This window comes from Arachis duranensis, chromosome 3 (genome assembly GCF_000817695.3).
Source record: "Arachis duranensis cultivar V14167 chromosome 3, aradu.V14167.gnm2.J7QH, whole genome shotgun sequence".
NCBI classification, from domain to species: Eukaryota; Viridiplantae; Streptophyta; class Magnoliopsida; order Fabales; family Fabaceae; genus Arachis; species Arachis duranensis.
Window position 1 is genome coordinate 117,965,377 of NC_029774.3, and position 20,499 is coordinate 117,985,875.

Here is a 20,499-nt window from a genome sequence, read left to right on the forward strand (position 1 = left end):
GAAAAGAGATTGAGGTGATTGGTGAAGGGTTTTTGGGGAAGAGTGTTATTGGATTGTGTGAAGAAGAGAGAAGGTAAGTTGAGGTATGTGGGGATCCTGTGGAGTTCACAGATCCTGAGATGATCCTGTGGGGTCCACAGATCCTGAGGTGTCAAGAATTTACCATCCCTGCACCAATTAGGCGTGTAAAACGCCCTTTGCATGCAATCCTGGCATTTAACGCCAGATTGATGCTTGTTTCTGGCGTTAAATGCCAGCTCTATGCTTGTTTTAGGCGTTCAACGCCAGTCTGCAGCATGTTTCTGGCGTTCAACGCCAGTTCCATGCTTGCTTCTGGCGTTTAACGCCAGCTTTCCTCAGGGTGCAATCCTGGCATTTGAACGCCAGAATGCTGCTCTGTTCTAGCGTTGAACGCCAGAAAGATGCTCCTTACTGGCGTTTAAATGCCAGTAGGCTCTTCCTTTAGGGTGTGCTTTTTCTTCTGCTGTTTTTGATTCTATTTTTAATTTTGGTATTTGTTTTGTGACTCCACATGATCATGAACCTAATAAAACATAAAAGAACAATAAAATAAAAATAAAATTAGATGAATAAAAATTAGTTGCCTCCCAATAAGCGCTTCTTTAATGTCAATAGCTTGACAGTGGGCTCTCATGGAGCCTCAGAGGTGATCAGGTCAATATTGTGGACTCCCAACACCAAACTTAGAGTTTGGATGTGGGGATTCAACACCAAACTTAGAGTTTGGCTGTGGCTTCCCAACACCAAACTTAGAGTTTAATTGTGGGGGCTTTGTTTGACTCTGTATTGAGAGAAGCTGTTCATGCTTCCTCTCCATGGTTGCAGAGGAATATCCTTGAGCTTTAAACACAAGGTAGTCCCCATTTAATTGAAGGACTAATTCTTCTCTGTTAACATCAATCACAGCTCCTGCTGTGGCTAGGAAGGGTCTTCCAAGGATGATGCATTCATCCTCATTCTTCCTAGTCTCTAAGATTATGAAATCAGCAGGGATGTAAAGGCCTTTAACCTTTACTAACACGTCATCTACTAATCTATAAGCTTGTCTTTGTGATCTGTCTGCCATCTCTAATGAGAATGTGGCAGGCTGTACCTCAATGATCCCTAACTTCTCCATTACAGAGAGTGGCATAAGATTTATGCCTAACCCTAGGTCACACAGAGCCTTCTCAAAGGTCATGGTGCCTATGGTACAGGGTATTAAGAATTTATCAGGATCTTGTTTCTTTTGAGGTAACGTTTGCTGAATCCATGTAGCTAGTTCACTAATGAGCAAGGGAAGTTCACCTTTCCAAGTCTCATTACCAAACAACTTAGCATTTAGCTTCATGATGGCTCATAGATATTGAGCAACTTGCTCTCCAGTTACATCTTCATCCTCTTCAGAGGAAGAATAGTCTTCAGAGCTCATGAATGGTAGAAGGAGGTTTAATGGAATTTCTATGGTCTCTATATGACCTTCAGATTCCTTTAGGTCCTCAATAAGGAACTCCTTCTTTCATTCTTTGTTGCAGATAACATTTCTTTCTTTCGTTAATTAGATTTATCATTCTCATATTTGTAGTAATTCAATTATTTTTATATTCCAATTCTTTGTATGTTTCTGGAGTTGATCATGATTCCAAATTTTATTCATTTTATATGTGAAAAAGTGAATCCCATTGATCTGTGTCAGCTTCAGGTGTGTCTAACTCTAGCTTCTGTGTAATGGCTATTTCATTTCATATAATTGCAAGCATTTAATGTAACGAAGAAAATTGAAATCATGCTAGCAACAAGTTGGTGAAAGTGACGATTCAATTCAGGCAGGAAAACGATGAAGGATTGAGCGTTTGAGCATCAAGATATTTGTCACCTGTGGTCTGTGGAGAAGTGGCTGTGAGAAATAAGAAAAAGCAAAATCAAAACTTATACAATATCTTAATCAAACAAATGAACAAAGAAATTAAACAAAAATAAACTCTCAAATCTCAACTTGATTTGCCTAAAATGCTAATACAGATTTTAGAATAAGGACAAGTTACTCAAATAAGGATCCACATCACTTTTTTGTTTCTACTGATTTAACCAAAGCTATTCAATTATTGGTCTAGCACCATGAATGAAGACGTGAAGATGAAAACCAAACGCCACCATGAATTTTATTCCTTTTTTAAATAGAGAGTGGCCTCTCTCTAGCTTTGATAGAATTATAGCTTAATTTTGTTGTTATAGTCATGAAATACATATTATACAGTTTATTTTTTTACTTTAATAAAGAAGAGTTCATCATAAAAAAAAAGAGATAAATAGCACTCATGATTTTGAGTTTTATTCAGAATTTTAAGTTCTTAATAGGATAACAAAAAAGTAATACACAACGAGAGAAATAAAAAATACATAATTAAAAAATTCGTCTAGTTTAGTAAGTCTAACAAGAAGACATGAATAATTTTTTTCAATTTCAGTAAAGATTCTATGGGTGTATCATAAGCCACCATAATTGAAACTTCTCATTAACATATGCCCGTATCTTATTCCAATCTCTGGTGACGAAATCCAATTACAATTCTATATTACTAATTTCCTTTACTTTATCGGTTAATATAAATTATTCATAACCTATATATTTCTGTAACTAATTATTACTGAGTATGATAAATACAATATAACTTAATCCAAAAAATGAACAAAACAAAATTCAAACATATCCTGAATTTATAAGATATTATTGATCTATCTTAATCCAAAAAATGAACAAGAGCAAAGTTCAAACAAAAGGAGATTGGAAGGATTCAATGACAATATTTTCTATATGAGCATGTGCACTAAGATCCTTCCTCCTACCAATCTCTCGCAAACATAGAAGGGCAAGGTGCTGCTTAGCAGAATTAGAACTGCTGTCATCCTTGAGAATGTCTGTCAGCATTTTCACTGTGGACGAACACTTCTGATTTCCAGCAGCAAGGCACAGAACAACCACACATTGAGCTATTGAATGCTATGCTTGTTTGGCAATGCCACCTGACTATGGTGAAGGCTTGGCGCTAGCAAGTAGTGACTCCACCAAGGCTCACCCTCAAGGATAAATATTATGTGTATAGTCCAAGAAATGAAACCATGACAATGTAGGTTTTCAGTAGGAACTCCATCTAAGCAAACAAGAAACTCTTAGGATCCAGTTACAACTTTACAAGGTGTAGGACTTGAGTCCCACAATGAAAAATATGGGATAATAGTGGATGGTTTATAGGGTAGGCAACTTTTGTAGTGTGTTTTTCCAAAGATTCTTATCAGTGAGATAAGTTATAACATGTTAGAAACATTTATCAATAAAGAATAAAGGAGTTCCAGACAAGAAAATGCAATCACCTCTCAAGCACTGGTGGTGCATACGGCTCTTCATTAAGAGAAAGAATAAGTTGCTCAGGAACCATTCATAACATAACTCTTCAATTTCCTAGAGATATTAAGCAATTTTTCAAAGAGAGTCTAAATACCAAAACATGATTATTCTCAGATTTACTTGCTCTAGAACAAAAAGCAAAACAATAAGCATAGGGATTCAACTTAAAAGATCATTATTATTCATGCAAAGAATAATTTGAGTATGGCTTTCAAAAACAACAATAAACTTAGATATTTTATAGTATCAAAAAAATAAATAAAAATAAAAATACACCACAGGGTACTGTTGAACAAACCTTGTTTGTTAAGGGTCGTTTAGGAGGCTTGTAACTTTTGTGGGAAAGCAAGAAAAGGATGACGACAAGGAGAAAAACCTCGATAAACAAGTGTCCTTCAAACACAAGGCAATAACAAAGGAAAAAATCAAATTAATCAATCTCATTGGTAATGAAATATATTGTGCACTCTAATAAGTTTCTAAAAGAAGTAAGACAAAGGGAAGAAGTAAAAGATGATTATAACCCCACTTCTCAAAAAAAAGAGAGAGAGAGAGAGGCTTCCAATCTAGATTTTGATTAATTTCAATGCAAGCTTCAAATATTTTCATCCAATCAACAAAGCATAAATCTTTACATTAGCAGAAATAGTGTTTGCAGAATAGACTAAAGCAGCAAAAAATTCTGTAAAGCCAAAAGGGCTTGCCCCTGCAACAAGGAGCTTTTAATTAATGTCAAAGCTTGAGGAAGAAATTTGTTTCTGACAGCCAGACCAACACTAGGACTGGACCTCTTGTCTTGGGATGGTAGTGGGGCGGGTTTTTGCCCTACCCGACCCCGCCCCGCCCTCCTTGTACCCCACTACTACCCGCCCCGCCCCTACCCGCGGGTAGTAGGCTACTCTACCCTAACCTACCCCCACGGGTACCCGCCCCTATAAAAAGTAAATGACATTTTAAATTTTACACATTCATATATAAATCAAGATAGAAACTTAAAATTCATAACTAAATTAAAATACAAACATAAGATTCATACAATGTCAAATAACTTAAAATTAAAAAAGAGTTCATACAATGTCAAATAACTAAATTAAAATACAAACATAAAGAGATTACATCATTAAAATATAAAAAGTCTTCAATCCTTATTCTTGATCACTTTCTACATCTTCATCATCATTAAAGGTTTGAAGATCAAGATTCAAACCTAAAAATCAAAAGAGATAGCAATTAATATATTAATTACTATGATGTAAAAAATTAACATAAATGAATATTAAGTAATATATCACCTTTATTCCCTAAAACTGCCCACAACCAACTTTGGCCACACATCAAAGCTTCAACTATGCTTTCTTTGAGCTTTTCGTGATGAGGAGAGATTACACGACCACTTGTACTAAAAGCAGATTCAGAAGCAATAGTAGATACTAGAATGGCATATATATCCTTGGCTATTTTTGCCAAAACTTTAAATTTCATTTATTGTTCTTCCACCATTTCAAAATATTAAAGTTAGGATAATTTGGAGGATGAATTTCCTCCTCAAGATAATGATCAAACTCAACATTTACACATGAACCCCTTGTCATTTTTCTTCTTTTAAGATACACCATATAATCATCACCCCAAAATATGCTTGTATTTCCACTTTCATCAACTTTCTTTGTACCAACATGTGACACTTCAGAACTCATTTTTTGATTGTATTCATTAACCAACTCATTACACAACTGATGAATTCTGTCAACTTGCTTGGAACATTCTATTGGATCTAGATACATTTTTTCAAATTGAAACTCAACTCCAACCATCTTGTACTAAGGATCTAAAACAGCAGCAAGACCCATAATGCCATGAATCTCATCCCAATACTTCTCAAATTTCTTCTTCATGCTAGATGCCATATTAGCAATTAAAGAATTACTAGAAAGTTGACATTCATCTAATGAGACTTTTATTTTACAAACCAAAGTAAAGTAAAGATTGGCCGTCGGAAATTTAGAACCAGAAAATAGCTGAGTAACATCATAAAACAACTTCAATCTATCACATATTTCCTTGGCAAGTTCCCACTCCTCATTACTTGGCACAATTTTATATTGGGGTTCTTTCTGTCTTAACCTAGGAAAGAGAGCTCTATATAACAATGCAGTTTCTAACATCAAATAAGTTGAGTTCCACCTAGTCGGACAATCAAGAACCAATTTCTTAGTAAATGGAATCACTATTTTAGCACACCAACTCACAAATTGTTCCTTTTCTGCGTTGCAGTCCAATACAAGACACTACTACGAATCTTTTCAATACTTTCCTTCACTATACTCAAACCATCCTTGACAGTCAAATTTAATATATGAGCACAACAACACATATGCAACAATTTACCCCCCAACATCAAGAATGAAGAATCTATACGCCCCAACAGTTCATCTATCAAGCATCATTAGTGGAACAATTATCCAATGTAATAGTAGACAGTTTTCTATCAACGTTCCATTCTAACAATATTTTCATCAATGTTTGAGTAAGAACTTCACTTGTATGGGGACAAGGAACATAACAAAAGCTGAAAAATAAAACAAACATGCATGCATTTTAGATTAACGAAGCTCAATGTACAAAGACAACACAATGTATAAAATTTTACGAAATTTTTGAAGTATCTCAATAGGCGCATTTGCAACTTCCACGAACTATCGATATAGTGAGCTGTGACAACCATGTAACCCTTTTCTTGATTGGAAGTCCACATGTCGCTAGTTATCGCAACTCTACTATCATTTTCATCTAGTTGAAGAGTTAACTTCAGCTTCTCATCCCTAAACATCTTCAAGATGTCTTTCCTAACCGTGTTGCGACTAGGCATTTTAAATGTTGGTTGCATTGATGCAAACGCTTGCCTCAGTCCATGGTGGTCTACACAACTCAAAGGATACTCATGCAGGACAATCATTTCGGCGACACACTTTCTTGTCTTTGAAGGGTCAAATACAAAGCCATCTATGTTTACTTTTTGCACTTGTGCTTGTTTTGCTAGAGATTCAACAATTGATGATTGCCTTGAGTTCGCCACTTTTATTCTCTTACAATATCGGTCCACATGGTTTCTCAGTGACTTGGTACCATTCTTCGGATTTGCATTAAGCACACTCTTGCAAAATTTTCATTTTGCCTTCCATTCACCTTCAACTTTTAAACGATCAAAATACTCCTAATAAGCACTCTTAACATTAGCCTTATTGTCACCTTCAACATGAGTTGATCCTTCTGGATTCGAGGCATTATTATCCATTACTTGTGGAGTTTCCAAAGTTGGATTAATATTACTCTCAACTTCAATTTCATTATCGGTCGGAGCAACATTATTGCTTTGTGTATCTTCTCTAGCATTGCTAGCCATAAAATTACCTTAACAAACCTACATTGAAAACACAAAGCATATAAAGTAGAGATATATAAGTGTGGAGAATGAATCACAACAATAAAGTAACAAATTCTTGTCCACAATTCAATAAACCACAATTTCAATCACAACAAGAGGAAACAATTAAAAAAACACAAAACAAAATTTAAGAATTGGCAAACTGTCATAGCTGTGGATTAAGTTATCATAACTCATGACATGATAGGTTAATATGAACATTCCAGTGCTATATAGATATCTAGTCCTTAATCATGTTCACATCACTAAAACATTAAAAATCTGAATCCCTTTGAATCATTCCACTTATGGTTTTTCATTTATCAACCAAATAATTCATCAAAAATATCCAAAAATAGTTACAGCTGCTGAATCTTTTTAAGTTCCAGAGCATGTAAAAGGTGCCAAAGGGAAACCTATAATTTCTTCAAAGCAATTCTATAATGGAAACAAAGAATGCTGTTCAGATTGGTGAGTCAGTATTAAATTGGTGAGAATGTTTAAGAATAGCATAGAACTACTAGGAAAATATAAAAGATATATGAAAAAAACCAAAAAATATTAAATATATTATTATGTTCAATAATTTCATAAATAAATAACCCTCAGATTGGTACATGGATGCTCCTGATTAAATGAAACCATAAGCATCACCATAAGCATCACCAACGCAATATTCATAAGCATTACTAAACTATTAATTGAATGAAACCATAAGCATCACCAACGCAATATTCATAAGCATTACCAAACTATTAATTGAATGTTGAAATTAGCTTAAAATGGGCTGGTTATGTTACTTATACAGACATGATGAAACTAATATGGCAATTATTATGATTATTGGCTCACCAAATGCGATATGAACAATCACAAAATCTAAACAATTTCAAATCGATCAAGCACTTACAGGAAAAAACAGAGAGAGCATAATGTGAGATAGAGAAAGGGGCAACTTACCAGTTACTAGAGGAGGAAGACGGCGACAAAGAGGGTAGCGCAGAGGTTCGGTAGTGCAGAACGGCAGCGCAGTGACACAGCGAAGGGTTCACTGTTCAGCGGATGAAGACTCGGCGAGGGGCTCGGAGAATGGTAGCGTCGCGACGGTGAGAGGCTCGGCGGGAGAGGAAGAGGGTTGCGGCTGAAGAGGAAGAGGAAGTGAGCGAGGGGCTCAGAGGATGGTAGCGTCGCGGTGGTGAGAGGCTCGGTGGGAGAGGAAGAGGGTTGCAGCTGAAGAGGAAGAGGTGACCTCTTCTCTGTTAGGGTTGGGGGCTCAAACCTGAAGGAGTGAAGCTGTGAAGGTAAACTATGCGGCTGTGAGAACTGAGAAAGAGAAACCCTAAATTTGTAAGTGTGTATATATACTATGCACTTCTGGGCGGGTTTACCCTGACCCCGACCTCGCCCCGCCTCGCTCAGCCACCAGCCCCGCTCCGGATCGGGTTTAAACCCGCTCCGTCCGGGTCGGGTACCCGCGGGTTCGGGTACTCCTGCCACCCCTACTCTTGTCACTCATTAACGTGCAGCAGAGTTCAAGGTCAAGAGCTGTCATATGTAAATCAGAATCACTAATTAGTCCCGAGAGTTCTACAATAATAACTTCATATGCAGAAGAACCAATCTTATCACCATATGCAACTATAAGTGAATTTAAGGTTCCTAAGGTTGCCTGCCTTAGTGCTCGATTATCTTTCCGTAGAAATGCAGCCAACTCTGCTATTACATGCTCCAGAACACGACAAATCCACCCGAAGTGGAGAAGCAGCAATGACAGCAAATGCCTTGACAGTTGTACGACGAGTTATCTCATTTTCCATTCGTTCAACAGGTACAGGAAGGCATGCTGGTAGTTCTTCATTTAGATGATCACCAAATGTTGACACAATGAGGCCAATGTAGGAGATGGCACAAAGAAGTAATGAGGTAATAATGTGCACAAAGAAAATAGAGAAGTGAAAGAAATTGATACCCATCTCTGGTGCACAGAGGCCAACGTCATTGTTCTGCTTTGTGTACCTCTGCATCAGTAAGAAAATTAAAATTCCATAGAACCAAAACCAAAATTAACAATCAAGTAGTGACACAATCACAAAATTAACAATCGCAGGGAGTGGACCAAAATCAGAATTCGATGGAGCCAAAACCAAAATCAAGAAGAGGAAAACCCTAAATTCGGTAATTTGATAACAGCACATCACAAGAAATGAACCGAAATAGAACTTCCATGAAATACCTAGGAAGAAATAAGCAATAAAGAGCACGAATAGAAGAAGCATAGCAGCAGAAACCTAATCAAGAACGAGAACGATATACTACAACTAAGTTAATTGGAACATCAAGTTCTTATTTAATTAAATCCAAATCATATAAGACTTATTGCGCTGCGAAGATGAGCGGACGAGAGAGACGACAGAGGGAGAGGAAGAAAAGGGATCCATGAATTGAAAAGGCATAATGATTAACTAACCTCCAAGCGTTGAGGCAGCGTCTTGCGCGGCGGCAGGCACAGTTTGCGGCGTGTTGCGGTGGCCAGGATATGCTATTGAGATTTGCAGCAGAGAAAGAGGAAGAGAGAAAGGTAGGAATTGAAATTAGATGAAAATCCTAGCAGACCTTCTCTTCTCTGAATGCTTCTAATCTAAAAATGAAAGGAAAAGAAAAAAAAAGTTAAAAAACCAATAATTTGAGAGATCAAAATCTAATTAGTAATTTTTTCAAAAAAAAAAAAGAATATATTTTGTAATTATTTTGATGATGGTTATGATACACCTACAAAAATGTAGGAGTAAGGAATCCATAGCTGTAATTAAAATATGCTCAATCTCAATTTATTTATCGTGTAATCAAAATAAAAAAATCCAAATTTATAAAAATTTACAAATTATTTATTTCAGTAAATTAAATAATTAAATTATTTATTTAAAAAATCCTCAAATCTTCACGTATTTTTTTGGAGTTCTATTTGAAAAAAACATTGATAGAAATTTACTTTATATAAAACTAATACTTAAAATTCTTAAATGATAAAGTCAATTATATCAAATATTTAATAATTTTTAGTCATTATTATTATTTATTAGGTACAAATACAAAAGGAAAAGAAGAGAAAAAAGAGAAAAAAAGGAAGAAGTTGAATTTGGAAGTTTTTGGCAAATTGGGGGAGGCTAGCCGTCATTGCGCGGAGAAGCTTCTGAAACATCCTAACCCAACTCAACAGGACAAGATTCTCTCTCCTTTGATTTCTCAGACAACCAAAAAACAAATCGTCAATTCCAACTCCAATTCCTCCAATTTTGATTCGCACTCCAATCTTGACCCTTTCAAGCCCTAATTCTTCTATTTTTTTTCCCGCAATCCCAATGGAATCCGCATCGTTTAGGTTTAGCTGACAAAAACCCGAATCCAAACCCCAAATGGCGTCGTCGGAGATCGAGGTGGTAACATCGTCGGACTCCAAACCCAACGAAACTTACCAGCAGCCTCCCATTACCGACGTCTACACTGCCTCCACCTACGGTGACTTACAAAAATTGAGGAATTTCGTCGAACATGACGGTGCCTCCGTTACCGTTCCCGATGGGAATGGCTATTACGCTCTTCAATGGGCTTGCCTTAACAACTTCCATGAAATTGCCCACTATCTCATTCAGGTATTACCAATATTCCATTTCGTGTCCTGGGGAATAATCGCATTTCGTTTCTTTTTCATAATATTTTCTTTGTGCCTTAGCTTAGGTCTTATGATAACAAAGTTGGGTATTTTTTGGAAAGATAAGCTGATTTCGCCTTCTCATTCAAGTTTGGATTTTTACTCTGGGCAATTGGTGGTTTTATGTGGAACTTTCTGTAGGAGAAAAGAAAAAGAAGGGGATGGGGGTTGGGGTGGGGGTGGGGTCTGGGCTATGTGTGAAGTTAATATAACTGGAAATGCTTTAATTTTGGGTTGGATGAGGTCTAAGTTTACCTGGTGGGTGTTTACTTGTTTATGAAGCACGGGGCTGATGTCAATGCTGCTGACCACAATCAACAAACGGCATTGCATTGGGCGGCAGTTTGGGGTTCCATTCCATCTGCCGATGTGCTCTTGGAGAATGGAGCTCGGGTTGAAGCCACAGACATAAATGGATATCGGGTATATTTTCTGTGTTTTAATTTATTTATTTTTTAAATTAACATTCATATTCATATTCAAATTGAATTAGTTACTTGACTTATACTCACCTGCAGCCGTTTTCTAAAAGCTGTCAATATTCAAATCATTATACCCTGGTAATACCTGTGTACCCAATTTTGTCCCCTACGGAATACCCATGTGGATATGTACTTTTCACCTGAAGTGTTAAAAGTGATAATATTATTTCAACTATATATTATTGTTGAGGCCAGTTTAGATCTTAAGCATTATGTATTGGGTGAAAGAAGCAAGGTGAAGGGTTTTTATTTTACTTTACTCAAGGGTATTTATTGAGACAGTGTAACTAGTGCGTGTTTTGGTAGAGCTCTGAGCATAAGACCAATGATCAACAATCCATACCTGTTTAACCAAATCCCTGCATCCAGCCTACTGATATGAGTTGGGTGTCTGGGTGATCAGACCTGGTTGACTTCGCTGTATGTAAATTTATGTAAACAATCACTTATTTCCTCAAAATGTGTAAAATTAAATCTATGTTTCCGGTATTGTGTTATTTTGATAGTTAACTGTGTTGTGTAGGTAGCTCATGTTGCAGCACAATATGGGCAAACAGCTTTCTTAAACCACATTGTTGTAAAGTACCATGCTGATTTTGACGTGCCTGATAATGATGGAAGGAGTCCTCTTCATTGGTATGTCGTAATGCTTTTGATTGTTATAATTTTTTGTTTTTTAAAGATGGCTTGTTAGATACTTGGTAGTCAGCATTATAGTTCTTCCATCAGTATCTTGTTTTTTTATTTCAATACACTCATTAAACTACTTATCTAATTCTACTGTCGCACTAATTAATTTGTTGGAATGAGATCTTTCTTCTTCTGAGTTTTGATTAGGTTTGTAAGTGTAATATGTCATATTGTTGAAGCCTACTCTAAGTGATTGCAAATTCAAAAAAACTAATTACATTGAAGATGCTGATTATTTTTTCACTTTGTTTATCAAATTCTTGATTTTTATGACCAGGGCTGCATATAAGGGATTTGTTGATACAGTAAGATTGCTTCTCTTTAGAGATGCTAGTCAAAGGAGACAAGATAAAGATGGTATGCCAAGATGGATTCTCATTGCTATATGCATGTGTAAACCCTGAATTGTCTATTGCTATATATTGGTGTCATTCTATTTGATGCCAAGATGAGATATAACCTATGAAGGCAGCAGTTGTTATGATAGATCGACGTTTATGGTATTGTGTAGTAGACAGTCTTTCCTAGGATAGTAGTTTCCTAAGTGGACAATTAATTGATGCCAGAGGGAATATTTTGTTATGTTCTTTATGTGTGATGATAATAATGCAAGTTTGAATTTTTATCATTAATTATAACACCAGTAAATGAGAAGGTTTCGTGGGGACAAGCTTTGGAGGAACATGGTCTGAGAATAAGTCGTCCTAAGAAAGAGTATATGGAGTGCAAGTTTAATGGTGGAAGGAGAAACACTAACTCAGAAGTTTAGATTGGAGATAACATCATACCAAAAGAGATTTAAATATATTGATTATGGCATCCAGGACAATGGAGAAATAGAAGATGATGTGAATCATATGATTCAAGCAAGTTAGTCAAAATGACGCAATGCTTCAGGCTTATATGCGACAAAAAGTATCTTTAATACTTAAAGGTAAATTTATCGCACCGCCATTAGATTGACTATGTTGCATGGAACAAATTGTTGGACGACGAAGGGTGAACATGAATATAAGTTTAGTGTGTCCGAAATGAGGATATGTTGATGGATGAGTGGTCATGCGCATATGGACATAATAAAAAATGAGGATATGAGCGAGAAAGTTGTGGACTTGTAGTAGAACCTATTGTTGAAAAGATGGTGGAATTTCGCCTTATGTGATTTGGACATATATGGAGAAGACTGGTATAGCATCCAGTGAGAATGGTGGATTAGATGGAAGATGGACTAGGGTTTACAAGCAGAGGAAGACCTAAAAAGACTTTGTATGAGGTGATCAAGCTAGATCTCTATGTGAACAATCTCACTGCAAATATGATACATGATAGGATGCAATGGAATTGTTTGATCCATGCAGCCAATTCCATCTAGTGGGATAAGGCTTTGTTGTTGTTTTTTAAACCGATCATTAGTTATATGGTTTAGCTTCTGTTTTGTTTGCATTTTAGGTTTCTTTTTTTTTTTCTTTTAAAATAAGTTAATACGTGTTGAAACTGGTATAGGTTGCACTCCGTTGCACTGGGCTGCATTAAGAGGATACGCGGAGGTGTGTGCTGTGCTTGTTCATGCAGGCACCAAAGAAGAACTAACAGTGAAGGACAATGCTGGAAGCACTCCAGTGCAGCTTGCACATGATAAAGGTCATCGGCATGTCGCTCTTTTCCTTGTACGTAACATTGTATTGATGAGGCCATTGGTTGTGTATTTCGCTATTTCTTTGGGAACATTCTCTATGAGAACTGTGGTAATTAATAATTTAATTTAGTTTTACTGAGTGCAGGGGATCACAGGCCTATGTACACATAGGTTTATGTGCATGCCAACTAGAGTGGTGCCTTGCCATGATTTTGTCTGCTAATTGGTTCAGATAATTTCCATTTTATATTTTAAAACATGAAAGTACTGAAAGCTAATTTTGTTACTTTTCCTTTTCTCTATCTTAAAATGCAGGAATTCGTAAGTAGTAAAATATACAACGAAAGAGAAGATTTTAATATGAAACCTGAAATAATAATCTTCACTTGATCATGAATTTGTTTGATATTGATTTATCTTCACTTGATCATGAATTTGTTTGATATTGTTTTACTTTCCAACTGAAAGGAACTCAGTATTAAGGTGTTATAGAATAAAAAAGAATGTCTATTGGATTGTTGAAAATTTTTCTATTGTCTAGGATTTTTCTTTCATCCTTTCTGAAGATGGCTGGATGTGGGATGGTTGCATCTGGCAGAAATTGCCAAATTAATTAGAGAAATGCCAATAGTGTGAACTGGCAAATTATGCTTATGAAAATTACATGGGAATGCTGCCCTGTTGCATTGTTTGTACAATTATAATAGTATAAGCCCTGTAACTGACTATGTATTTGCTTATGTTTGCAGTCTAATCAACTACGGGCACATAGCAACCAAGACAAAATTTGCGGGGGGAAGTTGACAGAAGTTGGTTATGCTCCCTTGTTATTGTTTGTTATAGTCTTTTGTATGATTCTCTTCATCAACTCGGTTGTTACAGGTACTTTGAATTGTGTGCCACTTTTCTGTGTCAGAGGCGCAAATGCACAAACATATATTACACACACACACATGCACAAATATATTACTTGTTTTTCAATGAAGATGACTTGCTGAATCTTTCACATTTGTGCCAGCTCCTGGTCTTAAAAAGATTACTGCTGTTGTTGGACTTTGGGCGTGGACAGCTCTTTCTCTGGCAGTTGGTTCCCTGATTATGTTTTATAGGTGTAGTAGGTAATTTTCTTTGTCATGGAATCTTTCTTTTGTGTGAGATATGATTTCCTCATGAGATGCATTTAGGATATAAGATGTAGAAGAGTAGTAAACCATATTGAAAGGTGATGAATGTAAAAATAGGAAATTTTGTAGGATGCAGATATGCTAAACTTTTACTAGTGTCGTACGATAGCCTTAGAATTTAACCTAGGATCTCTACTTCCGAGGTGCTTTTCCTCATATATTTAATGTTTAAATAAGTAGCAGATGGCTATTTCACATTCTCTCCTTGGACCTTCTGGCATTTTGATGCCGATTATTCTCGTGACATTGGATTAGTGACACCGTTTGCTGTGCATATTCATGCCATATGTTTGTCATACAATGATTGCAGTTAATTATTTATGACCACACATTAACATAAGGTGGATACTACCATGAAGACTTTATAATTGTCTTCAATCTTCATATGAAAATATTTTCTTTTGATCCTTGGATGATGGATTGTATGGTTAGATTTTGATATGTTCTAAAAGTGTTGTCTTTGTTTAAAGTGTGGCTAAATAAATAAATTACATTTTTTAACAAAGCATTTTTATGGAAAGATATTTTTGCCATCTTCATTTGAGTAGTTGCCCTAACATAAACAACCACACATTTTCAACTAAGTGGGATTGTTACTTTGATCAGTGAATGATGTAGTTTAATATCATTACCATAGAGAAATCATTTAAACTATCCTGATACAACTACACTACTACAACAACTATGCGTTGTCCCATTAGGTAGGATTAATTTTCTTATAATTTTTCTCTGCTGCCTATATTACTGTCTGTAATGCCGATATATCAGAAATATTTTCTGCAGGTGACATTTAGACTAACCATCATTAATGTAATTTCAACTGTATGCAGTAAGGATCCTGGTTACATCAAACGGGTGGGAGACTTGGGTGGTAATGCAGAGGTATGAACACCTTACATGATTATCATGTGAAAATCTTTTTCTTGTTAGTGAATGTTGTTCCCGAGCCAAAACAATGGTAATCTGTTGAACATGTTTTCTGTGCATTGCAGGGAGTGCAATGCTTGTTACAACTCCTATAATTTTGCTTTAATTTTACCTTTTGATTTAGATGTATTTTCTGTTTTTCTTTACACTGTAAAATCTCTGAATGTTACATTTGTATGGTTGCTGCAGGATCCATTGCTGAATATTGATCTGAATAGTTCCTCTATTTGGGCAGGAAATTGGTCTCAACTTTGCCCTACCTGCAAGGTTTGCACGATATGCAGCTTTTGAGAATTTAAAGTCTATTTTTCCTTATTTCAAAATAAGTTATCACTTATCCAGTTTGATCAAATTGTATCCAGATAATAAGGCCTATCCGATCCAAGCATTGCCCTACATGTAAGCGTTGTGTGGAACAGTTTGATCATCATTGTCCATGGATATCTAATTGTGTGGGAAAGGTAAGAGGTGTCATTCTTTTCCTTTCTGTTTTTTATGGTTGGTTATTCTTACTCAGTAGAACAAAAGTGCATTCTTATGGATTAAATGCCTCTCTTACAAAAACAAAAAGGGTGCATTCTTATGTCGGACTTTCTTTTTTTGGGAGGTATTGGCGAGGGGTCCTACTTTAAGGTGATAAATGAAGTATTGATGTTTTTACGTATACACTGTTACATATTTTATTTGGAAATGAGATGTTCCTCTTGTTTTTCTCCCTTCCCTGCTTTCTGTTTTTCAATTTTTCTAGTGGTATATAGAAAAATTAAAAGTGAAGTACATGAGTGGGTTTTTCTTTTTTTTTTTTAAAAAAAATTGTCGTACAAAAATGTGATGTTTACTGGTATAGTGGGACTCGTGTTCGGACGTAGAAAAATGTCGTTGATTTCATTTCACATGTTTGCAACATGGGCCTCGCTCCTCTGTATTTGTCAGCATTCTAACTGTATGGTGTTGAATTACACTCCCATTTCAGAGATCACATCCTTGTAATATATCTTGAAATATCACAATCAAGTAAACGACTATTTTTTTTCTTATATTATATAGTCCTTGAGCTGCTTTTTTCTTTTTCCTTAATTTTGTTTTATTTTAAAAATATTTAAATTTGGTACTAGCCATGCAAGACTTAATATTGTATACATCTTGCAGAGTAATAAGAGGGATTTCTTTATTTTCATCTGCATGGGAACGTTGACTTCTTTACTTTCTGGTGCCATTGCAATTCAGAGTACGTTTGAAGAACCCTTTTGCACTGTCCTACACATTGAAGTTCTGTAATTTATCATTGCACTTGAACTAGATAACGGAGTTGTTTCCATGACAGGAATTTGGACATCTATACCAGCATTTTCAGCAGACGAAACATGGATGCATCATGTGTTAGTTAACCATCCAGGCGTCATCGTATTTTTGGTGATTGATGTTGTTATTTTACTTGCCGCTACAAGTTTGACGATAACACAGGCTTCCATGGTGATTGCATAAGCTATACTCACCAGATCTCTATTTTTTTGTCGTCTTTTATAAAAAATGAGATTTGTGGGGAAACCAATGTATCTTGTCATTTTTCTATTCATTCATTTATTTGATTCTTTTGGGGAATATAGTTAAGGGGCATATTTCATGATTATCAAATAAGGCTTTGATGAAATACACATAATTGCATATAGGCATCACACACGCATGCGCAGGTATTGTTTTCAAGTTGATGAATGTCTTTTCATGTTCATAAATTTCTAATATTGCAGATAGCCCGAAATGTGACGACAAATGAAATAGCAAATTCGAAGCGTTATGAGTATCTTCGCGGTCCTGATGGACGGTTCAGAAACCCATATAACCACGGCTGTTGGAAGAATTGTGTCGACTTTGTTTTTGTAGGCCACACAAATGACGATGATATTGCTTGGCGTCCGTTACAGCAGATTGCTGCTCCTTAGTGGAGCATCCTTTGTTATATTATTTCCATAGTTTTAATGGGTAGATATGTAGATAGAGTCCATTTGCAGGGTAAATTGTTCATTGGATGATATACATGTACATTTGATTGCAAAGCATAAAAGGGAGAAACCATGTTTCTGTTTTGGTCTTGAGAAAATGCAAACCGTGGTTTCATGTCACTTTTACGTTATTGTATAAGATCTACGGTTCTACACTGAATTCACCGGTGTGCCGGTCTTGTAACTGTTTGAATGAAATCATAGAATCATTGATTAAATTGACTTAAGGTTATTACTGAAATTTAACTCCATGTTATTAACACACATAATTGTCTTGAATTGAAGTGCAAAGACAAACAAATAAAACCTAGAAAGGTAAAAATAATCTTGCAAGTAAAAATTACAAGCTACGAGAAGGCACACACATATACTGGTTCCTGTGGGGAATAATTCTCCAGTAATTGATAATTGACATCAAGAGCTTTGGAAACTTAGACGATAAATGACAAATAATTTAGATGGTGGACCTTTACCTGAGATATTTCTCTTACTGAAAAGCGGTAAGGGACCATTCCCAACAACGAGAATGTGCATACTGCAGGATTCTGCATGGCAATGCCAGTCAGTCAGAGAAAACATCAGTTCTTCTGGATCCCACTAGGCCATGTCTGATTTTTAACATGGTTTAGAATGGTTTCAACCTCTGACAGAGCTTCTTGATCAATCCCAGAGATTGCAAGTTCTGTTGCGGCAGCAACATTTTGTTCCACCTGATTAGTTTGATTTATACCGGTTAGAACAGGTCAACAAAAGTTCCTAGTTCTCATTGACATGATAAATTGTATTCTAAGCTCATTTAACATGTAAAATGAGCACGCAAAAATATCGAGTTGCAGCATTGGAGGAAGGAATTTACTGTTTTTTTCAACTACTCATAAGCTTCTGGTTATTAGTATTCTTCATCTTCATTAAAGCAGAAGCCAAATTTTACTGATACAGCATGATGAGGTAAATCCAGGATACTATCTATCCACAAATAACAGTTCACAGAAAATTCCCTGAACTAAGTATTTCGAACATGTTCATCTAAGTGTGCAGGTCAGCTCATATTTGCATATTTTACAGATGATCCAAATCGAATAGAGGCACCCATTTTTCTTGAACAAGCCTTAGAAGATCCAAACAGCAAGTTTCATGCATTATACTGACGGTACATATGCATTCATGATATTGGTATATACAATGAAATATGAGAATTCAGGAAGATTATGAAGCAGAACCTGTTCCACAGACTTGATGCCAACAAGCACTGTTGTGATGTCTTTATTTAACAAGCTATATTGCATCGCTAACTTTGAAATGTTCTTTCCCTTCTTTTTACAACAGGCAGCAGCAGCTTGACATGCAGACTGCAAAGTTCCAAGGTAGAAGCCATAGAAGCAATTTAGGTGTGGCAACAGATGTACAAGATTGTAAGCAAAAGTCAGAGATTCAGAAGAGATATAGCTCAAAGAAGTTTGAGAAGAGTTACTAGGACAGTACTTGGATGATCAGACTAATAAAGATAAATTCCCTATTCTGTCAAACGTGAAAAGGCATTATCATCCTATAAAAAGGTCATATAGGGAAAAAATCATTAGGCTGACAAGATTAAGTTCTATATTCTATCTCCCTCCATCCCATCTAAATACACACACATGTACCGATAGTTACGAAATCAAACTGGACGCTTGCTAAAAGGAAGTTTTCAGGTAAGATCATAATTCATAAGCTCTAATTGAAGATCCCTTTTTCATAACCTAATGTGAACTGAATAATGATTTAATGACAATAGAAGCACACAACAGAATCAATACATATACTCATGAAAATAATCAAACCTTGAGTTCAGGTGAAGCTGGGTGCCATTGTGGAGGACCACTCTCGGTGAGGAGCCCCATTGATAGCGGAGAGGCATTGATAATACCAACACCTTTGCTCTTCAGGTAGGGTATCAAATCCTCCAAGGTTGAATCATTGATACAGTAATGACAATATGACAGTATTACATCCACAGAACCAGGGGGGACTCTATCAAGCACATAAGTAAAAATGCTCAAAGGAAGTCCCGTAATGCCAATGAAACGAGTTTTTCCTGCTTCCTTTAGCTTTTGAAGGGCGGGAATTGTTTCATTCACAATCTATCTTGAGAAGAAAGACAAAACAATTACTTGTTGCTGAATCAAACCCCTCAAGCCTCAATCATAGTCATAACTCATAAAAAGCACAAAGAAAAATAGTTTTCCAACAAATTAGAAGCATAAGAGTAATCAAACAACCTACCTGATCCAAAGACCCAAATTCAATATCATGGCATTGCAATATGTCAACATAGTCAAGCTGCAATCTTTGCAAGCTCTCTTCAATGCTCCTAGTAACTCTTTCTGCACTGAAATCAAATCCTTCCTTATATCGTCCGCACTTGGTAGATACAATATATTCATTTCTCGGAGCACCAAGAGCTTTCAATGCCTTGCCCAGCACTTTTTCCGACACTGTGCCTCCATAATACCTTCAAATTCATCCAAATAATAATAATAATTAAAAAGCGCAAAGTTTATCCCTTTTTTCTTACATTAATTTTTTCCCCTAAATTAGAGGGTTGAGATTTGGAGGAGAGAGGAGAGAGAGAAAAGAGGGATACGGAGAAGTGTCGAAGAAATTGATGCCGGATTGAAAAGCGAGACGAACGGAAGCAATAGCAACTTCCTCGGGAACATCGCCGAACACATTGCCGAGAGGGGAAGCTCCGAAGCCAACGCAGCTGAGATTGAGGCCAGTGTTTCCCAACGGCCTCAGCTCCATCGCAATTGAGTGAGTGAGTGAGTGAGTGTGAGATGCATGCAAACATCATATCACAGTAATAATTAAGACCAAACTCTATGTATCTATTTTAGAGTGTATATAAATGTAGGTATATAGGACCACTATTAAATCATTCATGGCCATTCCTTTTTTCTCGTTAAAGGCCCAGAAAAGTTTGTGCTTCTATTTGTTTTGAAGGGAACTGTTGGGCAATGCAGACTGGATCTGGGCTACGCTGTTGGCCCGAGTCCCTGTCC

The 20,499-nt window shown here is 36.2% G+C and overlaps 2 protein-coding genes across 2 annotated transcripts; one reads left to right on the forward strand and one right to left on the reverse strand.

The window, feature by feature from the left end:
* The first annotated feature begins 9,938 nt into the window (after positions 1 to 9,938).
* Positions 9,939 to 17,676, forward strand: LOC107480538 (probable protein S-acyltransferase 23). Its single transcript, XM_016100690.3, has 13 exons — positions 9,939 to 10,480; positions 10,822 to 10,962; positions 11,545 to 11,657; positions 11,989 to 12,068; positions 13,215 to 13,378; positions 14,097 to 14,229; positions 14,366 to 14,465; positions 15,362 to 15,413; positions 15,648 to 15,725; positions 15,821 to 15,919; positions 16,608 to 16,686; positions 16,783 to 16,931; positions 17,207 to 17,676. The coding sequence occupies exons 1-13, from the start codon at positions 10,244 to 10,246 to the stop codon at positions 17,396 to 17,398; spliced, it is 1,617 nt and encodes a 538-aa protein (XP_015956176.1). The 5' UTR covers positions 9,939 to 10,243; the 3' UTR covers positions 17,399 to 17,676.
* Positions 17,677 to 17,759: 83 nt separating this feature from the next.
* On the reverse strand, positions 17,760 to 20,270 carry LOC107480539 (L-galactose dehydrogenase). Its single transcript, XM_016100691.3, has 5 exons — positions 20,082 to 20,270; positions 19,721 to 19,949; positions 19,279 to 19,578; positions 18,679 to 18,807; positions 17,760 to 18,168 (listed from the first exon to the last, which is right to left on the reverse strand). The coding sequence occupies exons 1-5, from the start codon at positions 20,240 to 20,242 to the stop codon at positions 18,037 to 18,039; spliced, it is 951 nt and encodes a 316-aa protein (XP_015956177.1). The 5' UTR covers positions 20,243 to 20,270; the 3' UTR covers positions 17,760 to 18,036.
* Between the last annotated feature and the right edge of the window lie 229 nt (positions 20,271 to 20,499).